General features: G+C 30.4%; 1 protein-coding gene and 2 long non-coding RNA genes across 3 annotated transcripts in view; 1 reads left to right on the top strand and 2 right to left on the bottom strand.

Annotated features, from left to right (window-relative positions):
- Positions 1–7,530: 7,530 nt before the first annotated feature.
- LOC142228704 (ADP-ribosylarginine hydrolase CG2909-like) lies at positions 7,531–14,907 on the bottom strand. The gene is made up of 5 exons (XM_075299200.1): positions 14,592–14,907; positions 12,162–12,306; positions 8,709–8,929; positions 7,827–8,639; positions 7,531–7,762 (listed from the first exon to the last, which is right to left on the bottom strand). Exons 1-5 carry the CDS (start codon positions 14,763–14,765, stop codon positions 7,586–7,588), a joined length of 1,530 nt encoding a protein of 509 aa, XP_075155315.1. The 5' UTR covers positions 14,766–14,907; the 3' UTR covers positions 7,531–7,585.
- A 4,311-nt stretch (positions 14,908–19,218) lies between these two features.
- Positions 19,219–20,512, bottom strand: LOC142229344 (uncharacterized). Its single transcript, XR_012720385.1, has 3 exons — positions 20,221–20,512; positions 19,792–20,155; positions 19,219–19,727 (listed from the first exon to the last, which is right to left on the bottom strand). It is a non-coding gene; the product is annotated as an uncharacterized LOC142229344 (long non-coding RNA).
- Positions 20,513–20,686: 174 nt separating this feature from the next.
- The window catches only part of LOC142228308 (uncharacterized), a 176,096-nt gene continuing 175,224 nt past the window's right edge, over positions 20,687–21,558 (top strand). Inside the window, exon 1 of the long non-coding RNA XR_012720129.1 lies at positions 20,687–21,000. This is a non-coding gene — a long non-coding RNA (uncharacterized LOC142228308). The remainder of the gene's footprint in view (positions 21,001–21,558) is intronic.

Here is a 21,558-nt window from a genome sequence, read left to right as displayed (position 1 = left end):
ATAGTTTAAAAAGAAAAGTGAGGTTTATAAGTGAATTAAAAAATGAATAAAAGAAATTACAAAAGACTTGTGAAAAAGCAATTAAAATTGTACAAGGATAGAGCATATGCTGAAGAGGAGTTAATTTCTAGAGAGAGCACTTTCAGTAATTTTGTGCTGCAAGAAGAAAATTGTGAAACTTTTGAAGGTTTTGAGCTAGCTGATTTGCCCATTCCAACTCTGAATTTGAGGGAAAAACTGAAGCAGTGGTACATCGAAACATCGCCTTCCATAAAGTGTTTGGAGAAGCTGCTCAGTATATTGCAGGAGGAAGGCCTAAACGTTTAATTTATTTAATTAAATATATAATTAATTTAATTTAATTAAATATACATAATAAATAAGATTTTAATTTCTAATTTTACGTCTTTTTATTTGGTAAAAAAGTGGTGACAAAATGGTGACAATGGACTACCGATTCAGTGGTTCCAATGTCTCCATATGGTTCCAAAAGTACCACCTAGTCAGTAGTTCTTGTGTCAGTAGTTCATTCTCAATGACAAGTACATGTTAATTGTCAATAGAATTTTACATTGTCTGGGGTATATTTGGTCAGTAGTACTGGCGACACAGTCAATAGTAAGTCAGTACTGTTTCACTATTGACATTTCCTACAGGGAAACCACAGAAAATTTTCTATAGAAATAAAATCTTGACAAAATTTTCTATAGAAATAAAATTTTGACAAAATTTTCTATAGAAATAAAATTTTCACAAAATTTTCTATAGAAATAAAATTTTGACAAAATTTTCTATAGAAATAAAATTTTCAGAAAATTTTCTATAGAAATAAAATTTTCAGAAAATTTTCTATAGAAATAAAATTTTGGCAAAATTTTCTATAGAGATAAAATTTTGACAAAATTTTCAATAGAAATAAAATGTTGACAAAATTTTCTATAGAAATAAAATTTTGACAAAATTTTCTATAGAAATAAAATTTTGACAAAATTTTCTATAGAAATAAAATTTTAACAAAATTTTCCATAGAAATAAAATTTTAACAAAATTTTCCATAGAAATAAAATCTTGACAAAATTTTCTATAGAAATAAAATTTTGACAAAATTTTCTATAGAAAAAATTTTTGACAAAATTTTCTATAGAAAAAATTTTTGACAAAATTTTCTATAGAAATAAAGTGTTACCAAAATCTTCTATAGAAATAAAATTTTGACAAAATTTTCTATAGAAATAAAATGTTAACAAAATTTTCTATAGAAATAAAATTTTCAGAAAATTTTCTATAGAAATAAAATTTTCAGAAAATTTTCTATAGAAATAAAATTTTCAGAAAATTTTCTATAGAAATAAAATTTTCACAAAATTTTCTATAGAAATAAAATTTTGACAAAATTATCTAAAGAAATAAAATTTTGGCAAAATTTTCTGTAGAAATAAAATTTTCACAAAATTTTCTATAGAAATTAAATTTTGACAAATTTTTCTATAGAAAAAATTTTTGACAAAATTTTCTATAGAAATAAAATTTTCAGAAAATTTTCTATAGAAATAAAATTTTCAGAAAATTTTCTATAGAAATAAAATTTTCAGAAAATTTTCTATAGAAATAAAATTTTGGCAAAATTTTCTATAGAGATAAAATTTTGACAAAATTTTCTATAGAAATAAAATTTTGACAAAATTTTCTATAGAAATAAAATTTTGACAAAATTTTCTATAGAAATAAAGTGTTACCAAAATCTTCTATAGAAATAAAATTTTGACAAAATGTTCTATAGAAATAAAATTTTAACAAAATTTTCTATAGAAATAAAATTTTCAGAAAATTTTCTATAGAAATAAAATTTTCAGAAAATTTTCTATAGAAATAAAATTTTCACAAAATTTTCTATAGAAATAAAATTTTGACAAAATTATCTAAAGAAATAAAATTTTGGCAAAATTTTCTGTAGAAATAAAATTTTCACAAAATTTTCTATAGAAATTAAATTTTGACAAATTTTTCTATAGAAAAAATTTTTGACAAAATTTTCTATAGAAATAAAATTTTCAGAAAATTTTCTATAGAAATAAAATTTTCAGAAAATTTTCTATAGAAATAAAATTTTCAGAAAATTTTCTATAGAAATAAAATTTTGGCAAATTTTTCTATAGAGATAAAATTTTGACAAAATTTTCTATAGAAATAAAATTTTGACAAAATTTTCTATAGAAAGAAAACTTAGAGAAAAATTTCTATAGAAATAAAATTTTGGAAAAACAATTTGTTTGTTTGGCAGTTATTTGGTAAAATTTCTACCAAGTTTGGTCGATTTTCCTATGGGAAATTTTATTGGGAAACGGTATTATCGGCACAATAAGATTTGTGATTAAAATTTCTACATTATTAAGCTTCATAAGAAATGAAGTTTACACGGGAGCTACTATCTATGTACCACACAAAAATCACTGTCTGCCTTATCTACTTATGCCGAAGGATTTCGTTCCGGACTACTGTGCGACGCACTTAACAATTGAGTTTATTTCCGTAGGGGTGTGTTCGAAGAAGGTTATTTCCTAAATGATACGCATTCGGTATGCGGTTATCGCTGCGCTAATTACTGGGAATACTTTATGATAATCCAAAACAAAAAAAATATTTGTTTACTTTTGAATCATATGTTGGTGATGATTGAGCTTGTTTGCTTTTGATAGTCGAGTCAAACTCCTCAAATCACTCACAAAAGCTTTTATTAATCAAATTCGAAATAAAGGGTGATTTGTTAAGAGCTTGATAACTTTTTTTAAAAAAAAAACGCATAAAATTTGCAAAATCTCATCGGTTCTTTATTTGAAACGTTAGATTGGTCCATGACATTTACTTTTTGAAGATAATTTCATTTAAATGTTGACCGCGGCTGCGTCTTAGGTGGTCCATTCGGAAAGTCCAATTTTGGGCAACTTTTTCGAGCATTTCGGCCGGAATAGCCCGAATTTCTTCGGAAATGTTGTCTTCCAAAGCTGGAATAGTTGCTGGCTTATTTCTGTAGACTTTAGACTTGACGTAGCCCCACAAAAAATAGTCTAAAGGCGTCAAATCGCATGATCTTGGTGGCCAACTTACCGGTCCATTTCTTGAGATGAATTGTTCTCCGAAGTTTTCCCTCAAAATGGCCATAGAATCGCGAGCTGTGTGGCATGTAGCGCCATCTTGTTGAAACCACATGTCAACCAAGTTCAGTTCTTCCATTTTTGGCAACAAAAAGTTTGTTAGCATCGAACGATAGCGATCGCCATTCACCGTAACGTTGCGTCCAACAGCATCTTTGAAAAAATACGGTCCAATGATTCCACCAGCGTACAAACCCAAACAGTGCATTTTTCGGGATGCATGGGCAGTTCTTGAACGGCTTCTGGTTGCTCTTCACTCCAAATGCGGCAATTTTGCTTATTTACGTAGCCATTCAACCAGAAATGAGCCTCATCGCTGAACAAAATTTGTCGATAAAAAAGCGGATTTTCTGCCAACTTTTCTAGGGCCCATTCACTGAAAATTCGACGTTGTGGCAGATCGTTCGTCTATTCATGATGAAATGTCAAAGCATACTGAGCATCTTTCTCTTTGACACCATGTCTGAAATCTCACGTGATCTGTCAAATACTAATGCATGAAAATCCTAACCTCAAAAGAATCACCCTTTAAAAGCTATAGAAAACCTTTACTGTAGTTTGGTATGTTTTTTTGATATGCGTTTTTGTTTTGGAACCGTTTTTTTGGTATGTGTTTTTGTTTTGGAACCGTGTTTTGATATGCGTGCCTTTTCATTGTCGGAAAAGTTTTAAATTTAATTTTTATAAATATTTCTTATTGATGTAAATTTTCTAGAGGCCTACCTCTAATGAAAATTTTGCAACCCATAAGAAATGTATACTATATATACACTATGCAAGGAATCTCAATTTTTCGGTATTTACAAATTACCTTGCCATTGGTCTTGCCATTGATTCTATTTATAGAAAGCAGCGGCAGTTGCCGATAGCTTAAAATTTTCTCCCATAAAGGCCTGTATACATAAATATCTGAAAACCATAATAAATCCATAAGCGCTTTTCCTGACAAAATTTGCTTTTGGGACAATGTTAGCGATTGTTTACATTTTCAACCATAAGAAAGACATGAAAAAATGCCTTATTGCCATGCAGCATGAATTTTCGTTAGAAATGTCTACTGTAATTAAGAACACGCATTACAATACTTTCTTATCGACATGTGAAATTGTCGCTATAGGTGAAATTTTCGAATACTATCATTCAATTTTTATTTACATAGATTTTTTTTAAATTTTATTTCTATCGAAGAATTTTGTCAAGATTTTATTTGTATACAAAATTTTGTAAAAATTTTTTCTCTATATAAAAAATTTTGTCAAAATGTTAATACTGTAGAAAATTTTGTCAAAATTTTATTTCTGTAAAAAATTTTGTCAAAATTTTAATTTCCATAGAACCTTTTAGCACAATTTTATTCCTATAGAAAATTCTGTCAACGTTTTATTATTAGAGAAAACTTTGTCAAAATTTTATGTGTGTAGAAAATTTAATCAAAATCTTAATTTCTGTAGAAAATTTTGTCAAATTTTTATTATTATAGAAAATTTTATCAAAATTATATGTCTGTAGAAAATTTTGTCAAAATCTTAATTTCTGTAGAAAACTTAGTCAAAATTTTATTTCTGTAGAAAATTTTGTCAAAATTTTGTTTCTGTAGAAAATTTTGTCAAAATTGTAATTTCTAAATTTTGTTAAAGTTTTATTACTATAGAAAATTTTGTCAAAATTTTATGTTTGTAGAAAATTTTGTCAACATTTTATGTCTATAGAAAATTTTGTGAAAATCTTAATTTCTGTAGAGAAATTTTGTTACTATAGAAAATGTTGTAAAAATTTTATTTCTATAGAAAATTTTGTCAAAATTTTATTTCTACATAAAATTTTGTCAAAATTTTAATTTCTATAGAAAATTTTGTCAAAATTTTAATTTCTATAATTATAAATTTTGTCAACATTTTATTTGTATAGAAAATTTTGTCAAATTTTTATTTCTATGGAAAATTTGGCAAAATTTTAATTTCTATAGAATATTATGTAAAAATTTTTATTTCTGTAGAAAATTTTGTTAAAATTTTATTTCTATTGAAAATATTGTTAAAATTTTCTTTCTATTGAAAATATTGTTAAAATTTTATTAAAAATATTTGTCAAAATTTCATTTCTATAGAACTTTTTCTCGAAAGTTTATTTCTATAGAAAATTTTGTCAAAATTTTATTTCTATAGAAAATTTTGTTAACATTTTATTTCTATAAAAACATTTGTCAAAATTTTATTTATATGTAAATTTTCTCAAAATGTTATTTCTTTTGGAAATTTTGTCAAAATTTTATTTCTATAGAAAAGTTTGTCAAAATTTTATTTCTATAGAAAATTTTGTTAAAATTTTAATTTCTATAGAATATTTTGTCAAAATTTTATTTCTATAGAAAATTTTGTCAAAATTTTATTTCTATAGAAAATTTTGTAAAATTTTATTTCTATAGAAAATTTTGTCAAAATTTTATTTCTATAGAAAATTTTGTCAAAATTTTGTTTCTGTAGAAAATTTTGTCAAAATTGTAATTTCTAAATTTTGTTAAAGTTTTATTACTATAGAAAATTTTGTCAAAATTTTATGTTTGTAGAAAATTTTGTCAAAATTTTATGTCTATAGAAAATTTTGTGAAAATCTTAATTTCTGTAGAGAAATTTGTCAAAATTTTGTTACTATAGAAAATGTTGTAAAAATTTTATTTCTATAGAAAATTTTGTCAAAATTTTATTTCTACATAAACTATTGAAAATATTGTTAAAATTTTCTTTCTATTGAAAATATTGTTAAAATTTTATTAAAAATATTTGTCAAAATTTCATTTCTATAGAACTTTTTCTCGAAAGTTTATTTCTATAGAAAATTTTGTCAAAATTTTATTTCTATAGAAAATTTTGTTAACATTTTATTTCTATAAAAGCATTTGTCAAAATTTTATTTATATGGAAATTTTCTCAAAATTTTATTTCCATAGAAAATTTTGTCAAAATGTTATTTCTATTGGAAATTTTGTCAAAATTTTATTTCTATAGAAAAATTTCTCAAAATTGTATTTCTATAGAAAATTTTGGCAAAATTTTAATTTCTATAGAAAATATTGTCAAAATTTTATTTCTATAGAATATTTTGTCAAAATTTTATTTCTCTAGAAAATTTTGTTAACATTTTATTTCTATAAAAACATTTGTCAAAATTTTATTTATATGGAAATTTTCTGAAAATTTTATTTCTATAGAAAATTTTGTCAAAATGTTATTCTATTGGAAATTTTGTCAAAATTTTATTTCTATAGAAAAATTTCTCGAAATTTTATTTCTATAGAAAATTTTCTCAAAATTTTAATTTCTATAGTATATTTTGTCAAAATTTTATTTCTATAGAAAAGTTTGTCAAAATTTTATTTCTATAGAAAATTTTGTTAAAATTTTAATTTCTATAGAATATTTTGTCAAAATTTTATTTCTATAGAAAATTTTGTCAAAACTTTATTTCTATAGAAAATTTTGTAAAATTTTATTTCTATAGAAAATTTTGTCAAAATTTTATATCTTTTATATCACATAATTGCAAAAGTTCACTTATCGACTTTTTTCCAAATTTGGATTTTGAATTTTAGGGAAAAAATTGAAACTTAAAGGTGAGTATTAAGTTCGAGTTTAGCCGCTAAAATCGCCATTTTTTCACGATTACTTTTCTCTAATAATACTTTTTAAGGAATACAAACTTTTTGAAAACTTGCTTTGGGCTATTCCCCATCAAGTTATAATAAAATCTGCAACAAATATGTATAATTGTATGCCTTTTTTACTGTTTTAGTTTTCACTTTAGTGAAAAAAGTCGAACTTAATACCCACCTTAAGGGAAAAAAATCGAGTTTTCGATTTTTTCATTGAAGTTCCATCATTCGAGTTTGGAAAGCTCTTTAGTCGATTTTATCTAGCAGCAAAATTGTAATTTTCAAAAAAATTCAAATTTGAATTTGAAGAATACAAATCGAATTTGCACTGAACAGCATTTTAAGGAGCTGCCCACTGGTTCAAAACGTAAACAATCGATAATAACGCCCCATGGAATTTTTAGGTGTGGTGGAAATTTCTCTTTAGATGCACCGACTTTATGATGACAAACGTTGACTTAACGACTTTTTCCAAATTTGGAAAAATCGATTTTTTTTCTTTAAAATTCGATTTGTCGACTTTGTGCCCTATGAAAAGTCCATTTAACGATTTTGGTTACCACCAAAAGTCATTTTGACACGATTTTCCAATAATTCGAAAGTCGATTATTTGATTTTGAAGATTACAAAAGGTCGGACTCGACTTATGGATACCATTTTATGGAGCTACCCAATGGTTTATAAATGGACAGGGGAGAGCAACGATTCCTTTGAAATACATAAAAATGATTAAAAAAACACCTTTTTATTTATTTACAATTCCCAAAAACATTCTCTACCAGATTCATAGCTGATGTGATTTTTTATTGACATAATCACTTATATGAATTATTCCATATTCCGAGGTGGCAATGTGCAAGTTGTCACCGCATACCCATTCACAATTTATATGAGGATTATGTAGTTCTGTAATTAATGTACTGCAAGCAGTTGAGGGATCATTTGAACCACATAGAGAGCCCTAGAAAGGGAAAAGATGATTAGTACAATCTATTAACCATCAATTAGTGTCTTTTTATACTTACAGCCCAAAATTCATTGCCTGGTAAGGCATTGCCATCCCATGCGTAGGAAATTACCAATAACATATTGGCATAATCATCTTTCAATTTGTCCGCTGGATTGCGGTTACTCATAAAAATTTTTATGCCACCCAAGGGGTGACTTTGTGATGCTATTAATCCTTGGTCTTTGAGATCTTTCCATTCTGTGGTATGGAACCATGAAAAATGCAAGACACCAATATTATTAAGATTTGGCAATAAATGGCGAACTCTTTGGGAAAATGTTTCCAAAAAAATGTGGTTTTGATGGGAAACCATTTTCCAGACACCTAAACCTATGCCCACAACATGAACATAAGCTTGTTGATTACATTTCGCTGCCCTGTCTTGAGCCTCCAATAGAAGAGTATCAAAAGATATGGCATAACGTTTCTTCATTAAAACATTATCAAAAGTTATAGGATTATCAGCTTCAATGGCAAAAAACCGTTGACTATCGTTTGGAATTGAAGTATAAACGTAATCCTTTTCTTGATAGAAATTATTCCAGATTCTACGATAGTCTATCTTTCGTTTTAAATCGAAATCCTTGATATTGCTTAAATTATAATTTTCTACATAACCATAACCATTTTCTAATTTGTTTTGTTCATGGCTAATTACTATGTCCTGGTAATCCATAAATAGAGGTCTTTCAAATCTGGCACCAATTAATCCAATTACCAATCCTTCACGTTCAATTTTCGTTAAATCCTTTTCGATAACTCCAGCATTAAAACGATTGCCATCATTAATGAGTTCCGTTAGTGAAGATATCGATAAAAAGGCAGAGAGCTATAAAGAAAAAGTTATATTTTAATAAAAAAAACAAAAAAGGCTTTGATCTTAAGTTAAGTTATTTACCTTGACCTCATCGTATGATAAACATTTCCTCAAAACTAAAGGGTCTTTTTCCATGGGCTTACCAATTTTAGGATAGTCCTCGTAACCAATTCCTTTTTGGCCATTTAATAAAATATAACTGTCATTGCCTCCCACAAATAATACGCAACGTTTATCCAATAAACGTTGAACAAAGTTTGTAAGAGTCATTCCACCATAAAGTTCCTGTTCCAAAGAGTAGCCTGAAATTCGAAAAATAAATTGAAGTAAAAATTTGGGACATTTATTAGAATGAGGGGTATAACCAAAAGCACTCTGAGAAATGAGTCTGCAGTAGTTGTGGGCCAATGAGACATACGTGATGTTAACCATTCATGGTTCTTCTCCCTCCGACATTGGGCACCATATTCGGGATACAAAGGCCCAAAATCGGATTTTTGATTAATAGACTTTTTGACAAAAAAGCCAAAAAGGGGAAGTATACTTTTGTAATCATAAAAATCGTCTAATCAACTTTCCAATTTTTCGAAAACTGAGTTTAATTACTAATTGACTAAAATCGAATAGTTTAACGTTATGTTTAGTTTAGTTCGTTTCTGCGAAAAACTTATATCCGTTTTATCACAGTCACAGTCCCAACAAAACAAAAAAAAAACAAGTATATACGGCCGTAAGTTCGGCCAGGCCGAAGCTTATGTACCCTCCGTCATGGATTGCGTAGAAACTTCTTCTAAACACTGCCATCCAGAATCGAATTACTTAAGTTGCGGTAACGCTTGCCGATGGCAAGGTATCTTAAAACCTCCTAACACCATCTTCTAAATTGTATGTAAGTCCATACGTGGTATATAAAGGGTGATTTGTTAAGAGCTTGATAACTTTTTTTTTAAAAAAAACGCATAAAATTTGCAAAATCTCATCGGTTCTTTATTTGAAACGTTAGATTGGTCCATGACATTTACTTTTTGAAGATAATTTCATTTAAATGTTGACCGCGGCTGCGTCTTAGGTGGTCCATTCGGAAAGTCCAATTTTGGGCAACTTTTTCGAGCATTTCGGCCGGAATAGCCCGAATTTCTTCGGAAATGTTGTCTTCCAAAGCTGGAATAGTTGCTGGCTTATTTCTGTAGACTTTAGACTTGACGTAGCCCCACAAAAAATAGTCTAAAGGCGTCAAATCGCATGATCTTGGTGGCCAACTTACCGGTCCATTTCTTGAGATGAATTGTTCTCCGAAGTTTTCCCTCAAAATGGCCATAGAATCGCGAGCTGTGTGGCATGTAGCGCCATCTTCTTGAAACCACATGTCAACCAAGTTCAGTTCTTCCATTTTTGGCAACAAAAAGTTTGTTAGCATCGAACGATAGCGATCGCCATTCACCGTAACGTTGCGTCCAACAGCATCTTTGAAAAAATACGGTCCAATGATTCCACCAGCGTACAAACCACACCAAACAGTGCATTTTTCGGGATGCATGGGCAGTTCTTGAACGGCTTCTGGTTGCTCTTCACTCCAAATGCGGCAATTTTGCTTATTTACGTAGCCATTCAACCAGAAATGAGCCTCATCGCTGAACAAAATTTGTCGATAAAAAAGCGGATTTTCTGCCAACTTTTCTAGGGCCCATTCACTGAAAATTCGACGTTGTGGCTCGTTAGTAAGTCTATTCATGATGAAATGTCAAAGCATACTGAGCATCTTTCTCTTTGACACCATGTCTGAAATCCCACGTGATCTGTCAAATACTAATGCATGAAAATCCTAACCTCAAAAGAATCACCCTTTATTAAATCAAAAAAGATCGATTCAATACGTATATAATTCAGTTTGACAAAGTAGACATAAATTTTTTACAAAATTTTCTACAGAAATAAAATTTTGAAAAAAATTTTCTATAGAAATAAAATTTTCACAAAATTTTCTATAGAAATAAAAATTTTGACAAAATTTTCTATAGAAAGAAAATTTTGACAAAAATTTCTACAGAACTAAAATTTTAACAAAATTTTCTATAGAAATAAACTTTTGACAAAATTTTCTATAGAAATAAAATCTTTGTAGATTATTTTTGGCTCGAGTGGCAACCATGATTATGAACCGAATAAAATTTGAACAAAATTTTCTATAGAAATAAAATTTTGGTAGATTATTTTTTGGCTCTAGTGGCAACCATGATTATGAACCGATATGGACCAATTTTTGTGTGATTGGACCAATTTTGGTATGGTTGTTAGCGACCATATACTAACACCACGTTCCTAATTTGAACCGGATAGGATGAATTTTGCTCCTCCAAGAGGCTCCGGAGGTCAAATCTGGAGAACGTTTTATATGGGGGCTATATATAATTATGGACCGATATGGACCAATTCTACCACGGTTGTTAAAGATCATATACTAACACCATGTTCCAAATTACAACCGGATTGGATGAAATTTGCTTCTCTTGGAGACTTCGCAAGCCAAATCTGGGGATCGGTTTATATGGGGGCTATATATAATTATGAACCGATGTGGACCAATTTTTGCATGGTTGTTAGAGACCATATACCAATATCATGTACCAAATTTCAGGCGGATCGGATGAAATTTGCTTCTCTTTGAAGCTCCGCAACCCAAATTTGGGGATCGGTTTATATGGGGGCTATATATAATTATGGACCGATATGGACCAATTCTACCACGGTTGTTAAAGATCATATACTAACACCATGTTCCAAATTACAACCGGATTGGATGAAATTTGCTTCTCTTGGAGACTTCGCAAGCCAAATCTGGGGATCGGTTTATATGGGGGCTATATATAATTATGGACCGATGTGGACCAATTTTTGCATGGTTGTTAGAGACCATATACCAACACCATATACCAAATTTCAGCCGGATCGGATGAAATATGCTTCTGTTAGAGGCTCCACAAGCCAAATCTGAGGGTCCCTTTATATGGGGGCTATACGTAAAAGTGGACCGATATGGCCCATTTTCAATACCATCCGACCTACATCGATAACAACTACTTGTGCCAAGTTTCAAGTCGATAGCTTGTTTTGTTCGGAAGTTATCGTGATTTCAACAGACGGACGGACGGACATGCTTAGATCGACTCAGAATTTCACCACGACCCAGAATATATATACTTTATGGGGTCTTAGAGCAATAATTCGATGTGTTACAAACGGAATGACAAAGTTAATATACCCCCATCCTATGATGGAGGGTATAAAAACAATACCAAAAGAGTAGTGAAAATGTTCTTTTTGGATCCGGAAGTGGTGCCAAATTGACGCAGACGCGATGAATTTAACATGGCCTTGTCATAGGACGGATGTCCAACATTTCAACAGCCGCTGCACTGAATTTGCATCACTTCTTAAGGTGTGACGTGAATTCAGTGTTTTGGATGTGAATTAAGAATTTTTGTGATATTTTGACAAATAAAATTTTTTTTAAACTTTTTCCCATTTATAACTCACCATATTGACATTTATGTTCCAGGAAATCCAAATATAATTGCAATACCCTTTCGTGTATAACAGGATAAGCTGATGAAATTTGTTTTCCTATATTGGAATAACGATCTATGGGTTGGCTCATGACACGACAGGTATTTATGCCGAACTAGCAATAGAAGAAAAACGCATTGTAAATGAAAGTGATAAACTAATAGATTATGTGTGTTTATTTACATGAACAAATTGTAAAAACTTTTGGGTAACAGTGGGTACTGTGTTTGGCATCCGCGCTGAAAGGCAGCCTTTTTCATATGTTTGCACTTTTTTTTAATTATTTATTTATTTCAATAATTCAACATTTACAAAGAAATGTTCGTCTATGCGCCGTAAAGGCTTTAGTAGAGACTTGTTGGCAAGTTTCTTATTACAATTCATAAATATTTTAAAATTATTCATTTAAATATAAAGATAAAAAATTATATGTTTTGTTTTTTTTTTTTTAAAGTAACGTTTCAATTCTCTCAAAGAGATACTGTTTAAATTGGGTTTTAAAAACAGAAATTGTAGCAGTGTTTCTAAGAGTCTGTGGTAGTTCATTAAATTCATGAGGTCCAGCATATTCGATTCTCTGTTTTGTTAGTTCGGTTCTACATCGGGCTGACATGAAGTTACCATATTGTCTAGTACGCATATGGGAGACATCATTATTACAGTTGAAATTGAAGCATGGGTTATTGGTTCTCAAATTTTTAAACATAGCAACTAAAATGTGCTGTTTGTATATTCCTCTTATGGGGAGCACATTTTTTGCATAGTTTTTAAAGAGCAGTGCTGTAGAGTAATCCTTCGGTAAATTGTACACATATTTTAAAGCTTGATTTTGTGCTGTCTGTAAGGATTTAATAGCACAACACTTTTTATATCCATAAATAGTAGTGGCATAGACAAGATGACTATGTATCAAAGCGTAATATAGTAGTAGCTTCGTATCCGTTGATAGTTTGCTTTTGAATTTTCGCAAGATCCCTGCTGCCTTGGATACTTTAGATTTTATCATCTCAATATGCTTGTCCCAAGAAAGGTTGTATGACAAATAAGCTCCCAGGTATTTCACTGTTTTCTGGGCTCAACTGCAGTTTATGGGCCCCTCACCGAATTGCTTAAAATTAATATATGTTGTGTCATTCGGTGAGCTGTCAATAAAAACTTGATATATCTCTTTTGTTTTTTGCCCAATCTAGACAAACTTGGTATCATATGAAAGCTTATTCAATGCACTTTTATACGCAATTTTTTTAATATCTAATTTAGTTTGGGAGATATAAAAATTTTTCCCCTATTTTTTTGTTATTTTCGTTATATCTCAAAAAGTCTTCGATTATACCCTAACATTTTTTTACACATAACTTGAAAGCCTATATTCTGGCTTTTCGATTGATGTACAACATGTCTTTATAAGTCCACTTTTAGCAAAGTTATGGAGTTTTTATTCTGAATAGAAAAAAAATTGTTTTATTACTGAAATAATTTTTGTATGTTGTAAGTATTAACCCAAGGGGGAAAAGTGGCCGGCCGTACAGAGTCCAAAGTGGGCTAACGTGGACCCAAGGGGGGAGAGTAGCCGGCCTTCGGCCGGGGTTTAAGACTTTCTCCTATGGACAGAGTCCAAAGTGGGCTAACCCAGACCCAATGGGGGAGAGTAGCCGGCCTTCGGCCGGGGTTTAAGACTTTCTCCTATGGACAGAAGGCCGGCTACTTCCCCCCTTGGGTCTGGGTTAGCCCACTTTGGACTCTGTCCATAGGAGAAAGTCTTAAACCCCGGCCGAAGGCCGGCTACTCTCCCCCCTTGGGTCCACCTTAGCCCACTTTGGACTCTGTCCGGCCGGCCACTTTTCCCCCTTGGGTTAATACTTACAACATACAAAAATTATTTCAGTAATAAAACAATTTTTTTCTACTCAGAATAAAAACTCCATAACTTTGCTCAATCAAAAGGCCAGAAACTAGGCTTTCAAGCTATGTATAAAAAATATTAGGGTATAATCGAAGACTTTTTGGGATATAATGAAAACAACAAAAAATAGGGTAAAAATTTTATTTTTTTATTTATATCTACCAAACTAATTTAAATATTAAAAAAATATTTTTTGCGTATAAAAGTGCATTGAATAAGCTTTCATATGATACCAAGTTCGTCTAGGGCAAAAAACAAAAGAGATATATCAAGTTTTTATTGACCCTTTGGAGGGCTATATCTCAAGACCCGGGTACTTCCCCGGGGTATGGGTCACTTTGTTGGAATCAGCTCACCGAATGACACAACATATATTAATTTTAAGTAATTCGGTGAGGGGCCCATAAACTGCAGTTGCTCCCAATATACAAAGTTTGGTGGAAAAACAAACTAGCACCCACCTTAATGTAGAAAATCCATCAAGTTGTTGTTCTTACCTCCAAAGGAAAATTGCTAGATTTCCTTTTAAATTCATTTATATCTACTGCCTTCTGTTGGGGTTTCCTTATATCTTTACATTGTTTCATGAGATTTTTGCCAAAATCGGTAAGTTTTAACACAGATCCAGCTTTGGGCCATATCATTTCGAATTCGGAACCAAAAATTGACATTATTACATTCAAAGAATATTCTGTTTACTCTGCAATCAGATATTGTGGTGATATTATATTTATTTCATATAAACTATTCCAAGAATTGCATGTGTGCGGTTTCCTCTTTCTGAAGATTCGTTGTTTACTGATACGAAAGCTTTTATGCTATCAGCTGTGTTTTTCTTTTCGATATTTAGGCAGTGTTGCCAACTCCCCAAGGCCAAAAAGCACCAAAAATATGTTATAAATTCTAACATACCACCTTCCACAACAAAATCGAAAATTACATGCCATAGATAACCAAGTAATAGATGACCCATCGGTGTCAAACGCGGTTTGACAGTTCCCAAAATGAAGAATAAACGAAGAATGCCAAATTCTCTTTGAGATACGTTTTTACAATGTTCCTATTTTATCCACAATTTGAACATTTTTGGTGCACCAGCTGATTTATAATTAAATTAAATATTCAAAAGTTTATATTTGCACAAAAAATTCCGACCAAAACCGCGAAAATACAATATTTGATTTTGAGCAAATTTTCTCTTTACGAAAAACACAAAACGAAATGTCAGAGAATTCATTTGGTGTCCTTCAACATTTTCAGGCCGGAGAGCGATGGGTCATCTATTACATATCTTATCTATGTTACATGCTCTACTAAACAGAAAGAAAGAAAAAAAAAAAAAAAAAAACTTCCAAAGATGTATTATAGAACTTTTGTGAATTGAATTTTAAGAAGTTAAGGTGGGTATTATGATCGAGTTTAGCCGCTAAAATAGTCATTTTTTCACAATAACTTTCCTTTAATAAATCATTTTAAGGAATACAAACTTTGTGAAAATTTGCTTTTGGCTACTCCCCATCAAGTTATAATAAAATTTGCAGCAAATATGCATAATTTTATGCCCATTTTTACTGATATAGTTTTCACTTTAGCGGCAAAACTCAAACTTAGTACTCACCATTAGGAACCGCTATTCAAGTATACACCTTGATCAGTTTAAATGCTTTCATCCAATTCATTTTGATCAGTTTTTCAACTTTCAAAATATTAATATATGGAAAGAGTCGATTGCTTATTTCATTTGCGCGTGCTTTTATGAATTTAATACAAACGTTTTTAATGACATCTTTACCAAATTCAAAAATTCGACACTCATCGCTGGACTTTCCTACAGAATACCCTACATAACAATATTAATTAAAAAATAATCAATACCAACTTCATAACAATCAAATTCTATATTTGGCAATAAATTTGAGTTTCTTCGGCTCTTGAAAGTCTAATCAAAATTTGTGTATCAATTAAACTTAATACTGTTCAAAATAAAAAAAGCACCAAAAGCGCTAAATGAAAATGCCAGAAAGCACCAAGTTGGTGCTTTTTTTGAAAAAGCACCAAAAAGGCAATTTAGTGCTTTTTAGACATCAAAAAGCACTAAATTTGGTGCTAAAAGCACCAAATTGGCAACACTGTATTTAGGATAATGTGTGTGTGTACATGTATAAACATACTTAACTTCTACGGCAAAACCTAAATGAGAAACGTAACGCAACACTACGCAGAGTAATGAAGTGCGTTATGCGCTTTACAGACTATCAGTTATTCCGGACGGAATGTCGGTGTTTGTAAAGAATCTTACAGTGTGTCGGATTGATACGACTTGTCGGCGATGACTAAATAACCGGTAAATGTGTTATCGATCCCATAAACATGCAGCAGTATCGATTATGCCTTCGGACTTAACTTATAATGTGCACAATATATGGGATATGTTCGACACGAGCACTGTCGTCCGGAATAACTGACGACTGACTGTAAAGCGCATTAGCTGCAACGTTAGCTCCTTTCAATATCACTTATAATGTATTTCCGGTTAAGGTCAGTCAGAGAGAATGAAAATACAAGAGGCTGACAAGTTCTCTTCTGCGAAGAAAACAAATGTCAACCGTATAGATGTCGCACCATGCCTGCAGCTTTTGTATTACCGACGTTGCGGTCGAAGAGCTGTTTTGATAAATTCTTTATAAATATCATCGGCAGATATAATTGTCTGCCAAAAGATTTAATGGAATGAAAGGATTCATAAAAAAGAACATTTGTATTACCGACGTTGCGGTCGAAGCGCTGTTTTGATAAATTCTTTATAAATATCATCGGCAGTTATAATTGTCTGCCAAAAGATTTAATGGAATGAACAGATTCATAAAAAAGAACATTTGTTACTACAAAGTAGGTTCTAAATCCTATTTTCCATACGTTCCGTAATGCCGGCAGAGAACTGAACTGGGTGACACCGACGCAAACTGTATGGTATTTGAGAGAAGCGCCGACAAAAACGGCATGATATTAGAGAAACTTTCCTCATGGCTGCCACCTAATTTCAAAGCCCCATGGCCAATTATAACAAAATTACGCAGACTACAATTCAGTCTACTAAAAAATACATAAATTCAAAACCGAATTTCAGAATCCTTAATGCTTACCCTAAACTCTTAAGATTAGATATGTACATATATAGCCCTATGAATCATTGTGGTCAAGTAAAATACGATTGTTTAGATGTTTATTATTTTGAATAAAAATTTTATAAAGTATTCCACATATAACATTTTTACGAATAAAAACACATTGAACATAACCCAATAAACACAGTATGAGCGTTTTTCAAATGCAATAACTTTTCAGTTTGAGGGTAAATATAATTTTCAACATAAATTCAACTTGACTTGAAATAGCTCATCTTCAATACATCTTCAAATTGTTTGCGAATTACTTCCAATTTGCCAAAATGTTGACGAAATCTTTGAAAAGGTGTTGAAGATAATATGAGAAAACTTTGACAAAACACTACCCTAAAATGCAACGAAAAAACCATGTGGTTTTCAATACTTATTTGTGCAACGAAGTTCGTGGTCAATTGCAAGAAATAAAAAAAATGGAAAATTTTAGACAAATAACCAAATAGTTTATAAAAAGAGGCAAGTGACAATAAAAAATGAAATAAAACTTTAAGGTAGTCACTAAATGTATATCTCTTTGCAGAAAACTAAAATCTTTGGATGCTACATTCTTGCAAACATTAAGAAGCTGACAAATGAAAAATGAGTGGCTTATCGACAAGAAAACCAATTAAAATTGTTAAAAACAACAAATTGTTGAGATCAACAACTTCTGGATGAAAATGTGCATCACATCGTCAGTGTAATTCATATGCTATTATCAGTTTAAAATGGATATTTTGTGAATTCCTTCTGCTGGAAATCACTTCTAACACGCGGTCCAGTACGTTCCTAATTTCAAATTGGCCGCATGTTAACACATTTTAATGCTGTTTTATGACACCAAAAGGAAGGAAATCGAATTATCAATGCAAAAGTGTTTACTAATAATGTTTAAGATATTTAAAGTTTTGTTGTTTTTTTTTGTTTTTATTTGTTGATATGTTTAATAAGATTATAATTTATCAATTGGTATTGTAGTGTAGTGTATTATTATATATTTTATTTTGATGAAAATGAATAAATTATACAAAATTCATAGACTTTTGGCTTTGACTTTCAATTTGAAGTGGGGATATCATTCATACAAATTTAGGTTGAAAAGTATTTGCAACGATGTTAATTTTGAATTTGACTCGCATCGAAAATTGTTTGACAAATTATTGAGTAGCGATGCATTTCAATTTGAGGATAACACTTGAGATATTATTACTAATGTGTTGAATTTCACTGTTGAGGGTAATGTCTGTTTTTTGTTGAGAACGCGATTTTCTCAACAATTTTTCAACTTGAATATTACCCTAATTCTTTGAAAAAATGTTTGAAAAATTGTTGAAATTTAGCATTTTTCAAACGTATGTGTTTACTGGGAATGTTTAAGACAAATTAATTATGTTGATTTATAACACAAATTAATTTGTAGTGGGGATATCATTTATATACATTTTGGTTGAAAAGTATTTGCAACAATGTTAATTTTTAAATTGACCAGCATCGAAAATTATTTGAGAAATTATTGAGTAGCGATGCATTTCAATTTGAGGATAACACTTGAGAAATAATTGCTAATGTGTTGAATTTTATCGTTGAGGGTAATGTCTGTTTTTTGTTGAGAACGCGATTTTCTCAACTTGAATATTCCCAATAAACACAAACGTTTGAAAAATACTAAAATTCAATAATTTTTCAAACATTTTTTCAAAGGATTAGGGTAATATTCAAGTTGAGAAATTGTTGAGAAAATCGCGTTCTCAACAAAAAACAGACATTACCCTCAACAGTAAAATTCAACACAATAGCAATAATTTCTCAATTGGAATCCTCAAATTGAAATGCATCGCTACTCAATAATTTCTCAAACAGTTTTCAACGTGAGAAAAATAAAAAATTAGCATTGTTGCGAATACTTTCAAACCACAATTTGTATGAAAGTCAATCCTAGTTCTAACTGAAAGTCAATACTAAATTTCTAGGGATTTTGTAAATTTTATTATTTTTTTCGTTAACAAATATAATAATCTGAAAAATAACATTAATAATATAAAAATAATAATATAATACCAATCAAAATGTAATTATCTTATTAAACGTATTAATAAATAAAACTATGAATACAACTTAAAATATCTTAAACATTTTTACATGTATAATTCCATTTCCTCCATAATGTTGGTGTCAAATAACTATTAATTAATATGCTGGCAATTTGAAATAATTACTATCGAGGAACTTGCTGGCTTGTGTGTTAGAATAGATTCCAGCAAGAGGAAATCACAAAATATTAACCTGATGACGGGATGTAAATTGATGTAATGCACATTTTCATCCAGAAGTTCTTGATATAGGAATTGTTGCACTTTGTTTTAATTGGTTGCACTTTGTAAGTTTTCTGAAAACTTTTCTTTGTTGTTTCCTTCATTGGTTTTTCATCGGCCAACATCTTCCAAGAATATATCATCCAATGATTTTAGTTTTCTGCAAAACAATCGAGTTTTGTGATTTCCATTATGTTTTCATTTCACTTTTTATTTTGACTTACCAATTTGTATTTCTTCCAACTGACCACGTACTTCGTGATTTCCTCAAGAACGTTGGTGTAACAAAATTGTTGTTATTAAAATACTGGCAATTTTCAGGAACTTGATGACCAGATAATTGGAATAAATTTCCAGCAATTTCGATTCACAAAATAGTAAATTAAACCGATGATGCGATGTAAATTAAACTATCGATGTGATGCGAATTATCATCCAGTAGTTGTTGATATGGAAAAGCATAAATACCAAGTTTTTTTGGTTGCACTTTGATTTATGGAAACTTTCTCTTCTCGATAAGCCACTACCATTGTTCATCGGCCAGCCTCTTAATGTGTCCAAGAATCAGCATCCAAATATTTTAGTCTTCTGCAAAGAGATTTGAGTTTAGTGACTTCCTTAAAGTTTTCATTTCGTGTTTTAGTTTTACTTACCAATTATTATAAGCAATTTCAATTGATTATTAAAAAATTTCCACATTTTTGTATTTCTTCCACGAACTTTGTTGTCCAAAGTAGTATTGAAAACCATGTGGTTTTTTTCGTTGCATTTCAGGGTAGTGTTTTGTCAAAGTTTTCTCCAATTATCTTCAACACATTTTCAAAGTTTTCGTCAACATTTTGCCAAATTGGTTGTAATTCGCAAACTACTTGAAGATGTATTGAAGATGAGCTTTTTCAAGTCAAGTTGAATTTATGTTGAAAATTATATTTACCCTCAAACTGAAGAGGTGTTGCATTTGAAAAACGCTCATCCTGTGTTTATTGGGTTATCTTTGAAAAAATGTTTAAAAAATTGTTGAAATTTAGCATTTTTCACACGTTTGTGGTTATTGCGATTGTAGAGTAAACCGAAAAAAATAACCATGGCAACCCTGCTAATAATGTAAATAAAAAACGTTAACAGTTACTAAAAATATTTTAAGATAATTTGAAACATTTTGCGAAGATAAATAGTATTTTTATTATATTGTATTTTGTTCTTGCAATTTTAATTTCCTTAAAAATCCATGAGAAGTGGCGCGGAAGTGTCACAATAAAGAAGTAATACGAATAAAATGAATTTACATGCCGGGAAACGTACGACAAATTGCACTAGAAGAGGAATTAAATAAGTGGCACAACAGGACAAAAAAGTGTAAAGTCTGGTATTTAGTGGCACAGAAATAACATACAAAAGCGTCAACGCTTGAAACAGACCATTTTTTACTAAAGGTGAGTACTGAGTCTAAAGTCGGGCAATGTCGACTATATTATAACCTGCACCAATTTGTAGATCCAAATTTGGCAGAAGTTTCCGGTTCGGGTCAAAATACAACCCAACAATGGCTATATTAGCGCAATAATGTGAACTTAATTCAGCCCTTAAAGTGGCACTGCGGTATCACTGGTTTTCACTTGTGAAACACGAACTTAGTACCATTAGGCTAGGTTAGGTTAGGTGGCAGCCCGATGTATCAGGCTCACTTAGACTATTCAGTCAATTGTGATACCACATTGGTGAACTTCTCTCTTCGTACTTAGTACCTTTGGATAACAAACTTTTGGCATCTTGATATCACAATTCATACCATTTTTTTAAAATTGGGAAGATATTAGTGTAAATCAAACTTGTTTTTATTGTATTCGACCTGTATTTGATTTTTCCAATTAATGAACTATTTTTGTAAATCTTTAAAATTATCAGTTTATCAACATTTGCAAAAGGGCACTTTCGACATTATAAAATTTTGGAAAATTCGACTTTTGCGATTATTGAAAAAATTATTAATA

The sequence above is a fragment of the Haematobia irritans genome, chromosome 3, assembly GCF_050003625.1.
Source record: "Haematobia irritans isolate KBUSLIRL chromosome 3, ASM5000362v1, whole genome shotgun sequence".
Classification (NCBI taxonomy): Eukaryota; Metazoa; Arthropoda; class Insecta; order Diptera; family Muscidae; genus Haematobia; species Haematobia irritans.
This window is presented reverse-complemented; position numbering and strand designations above follow the sequence as displayed.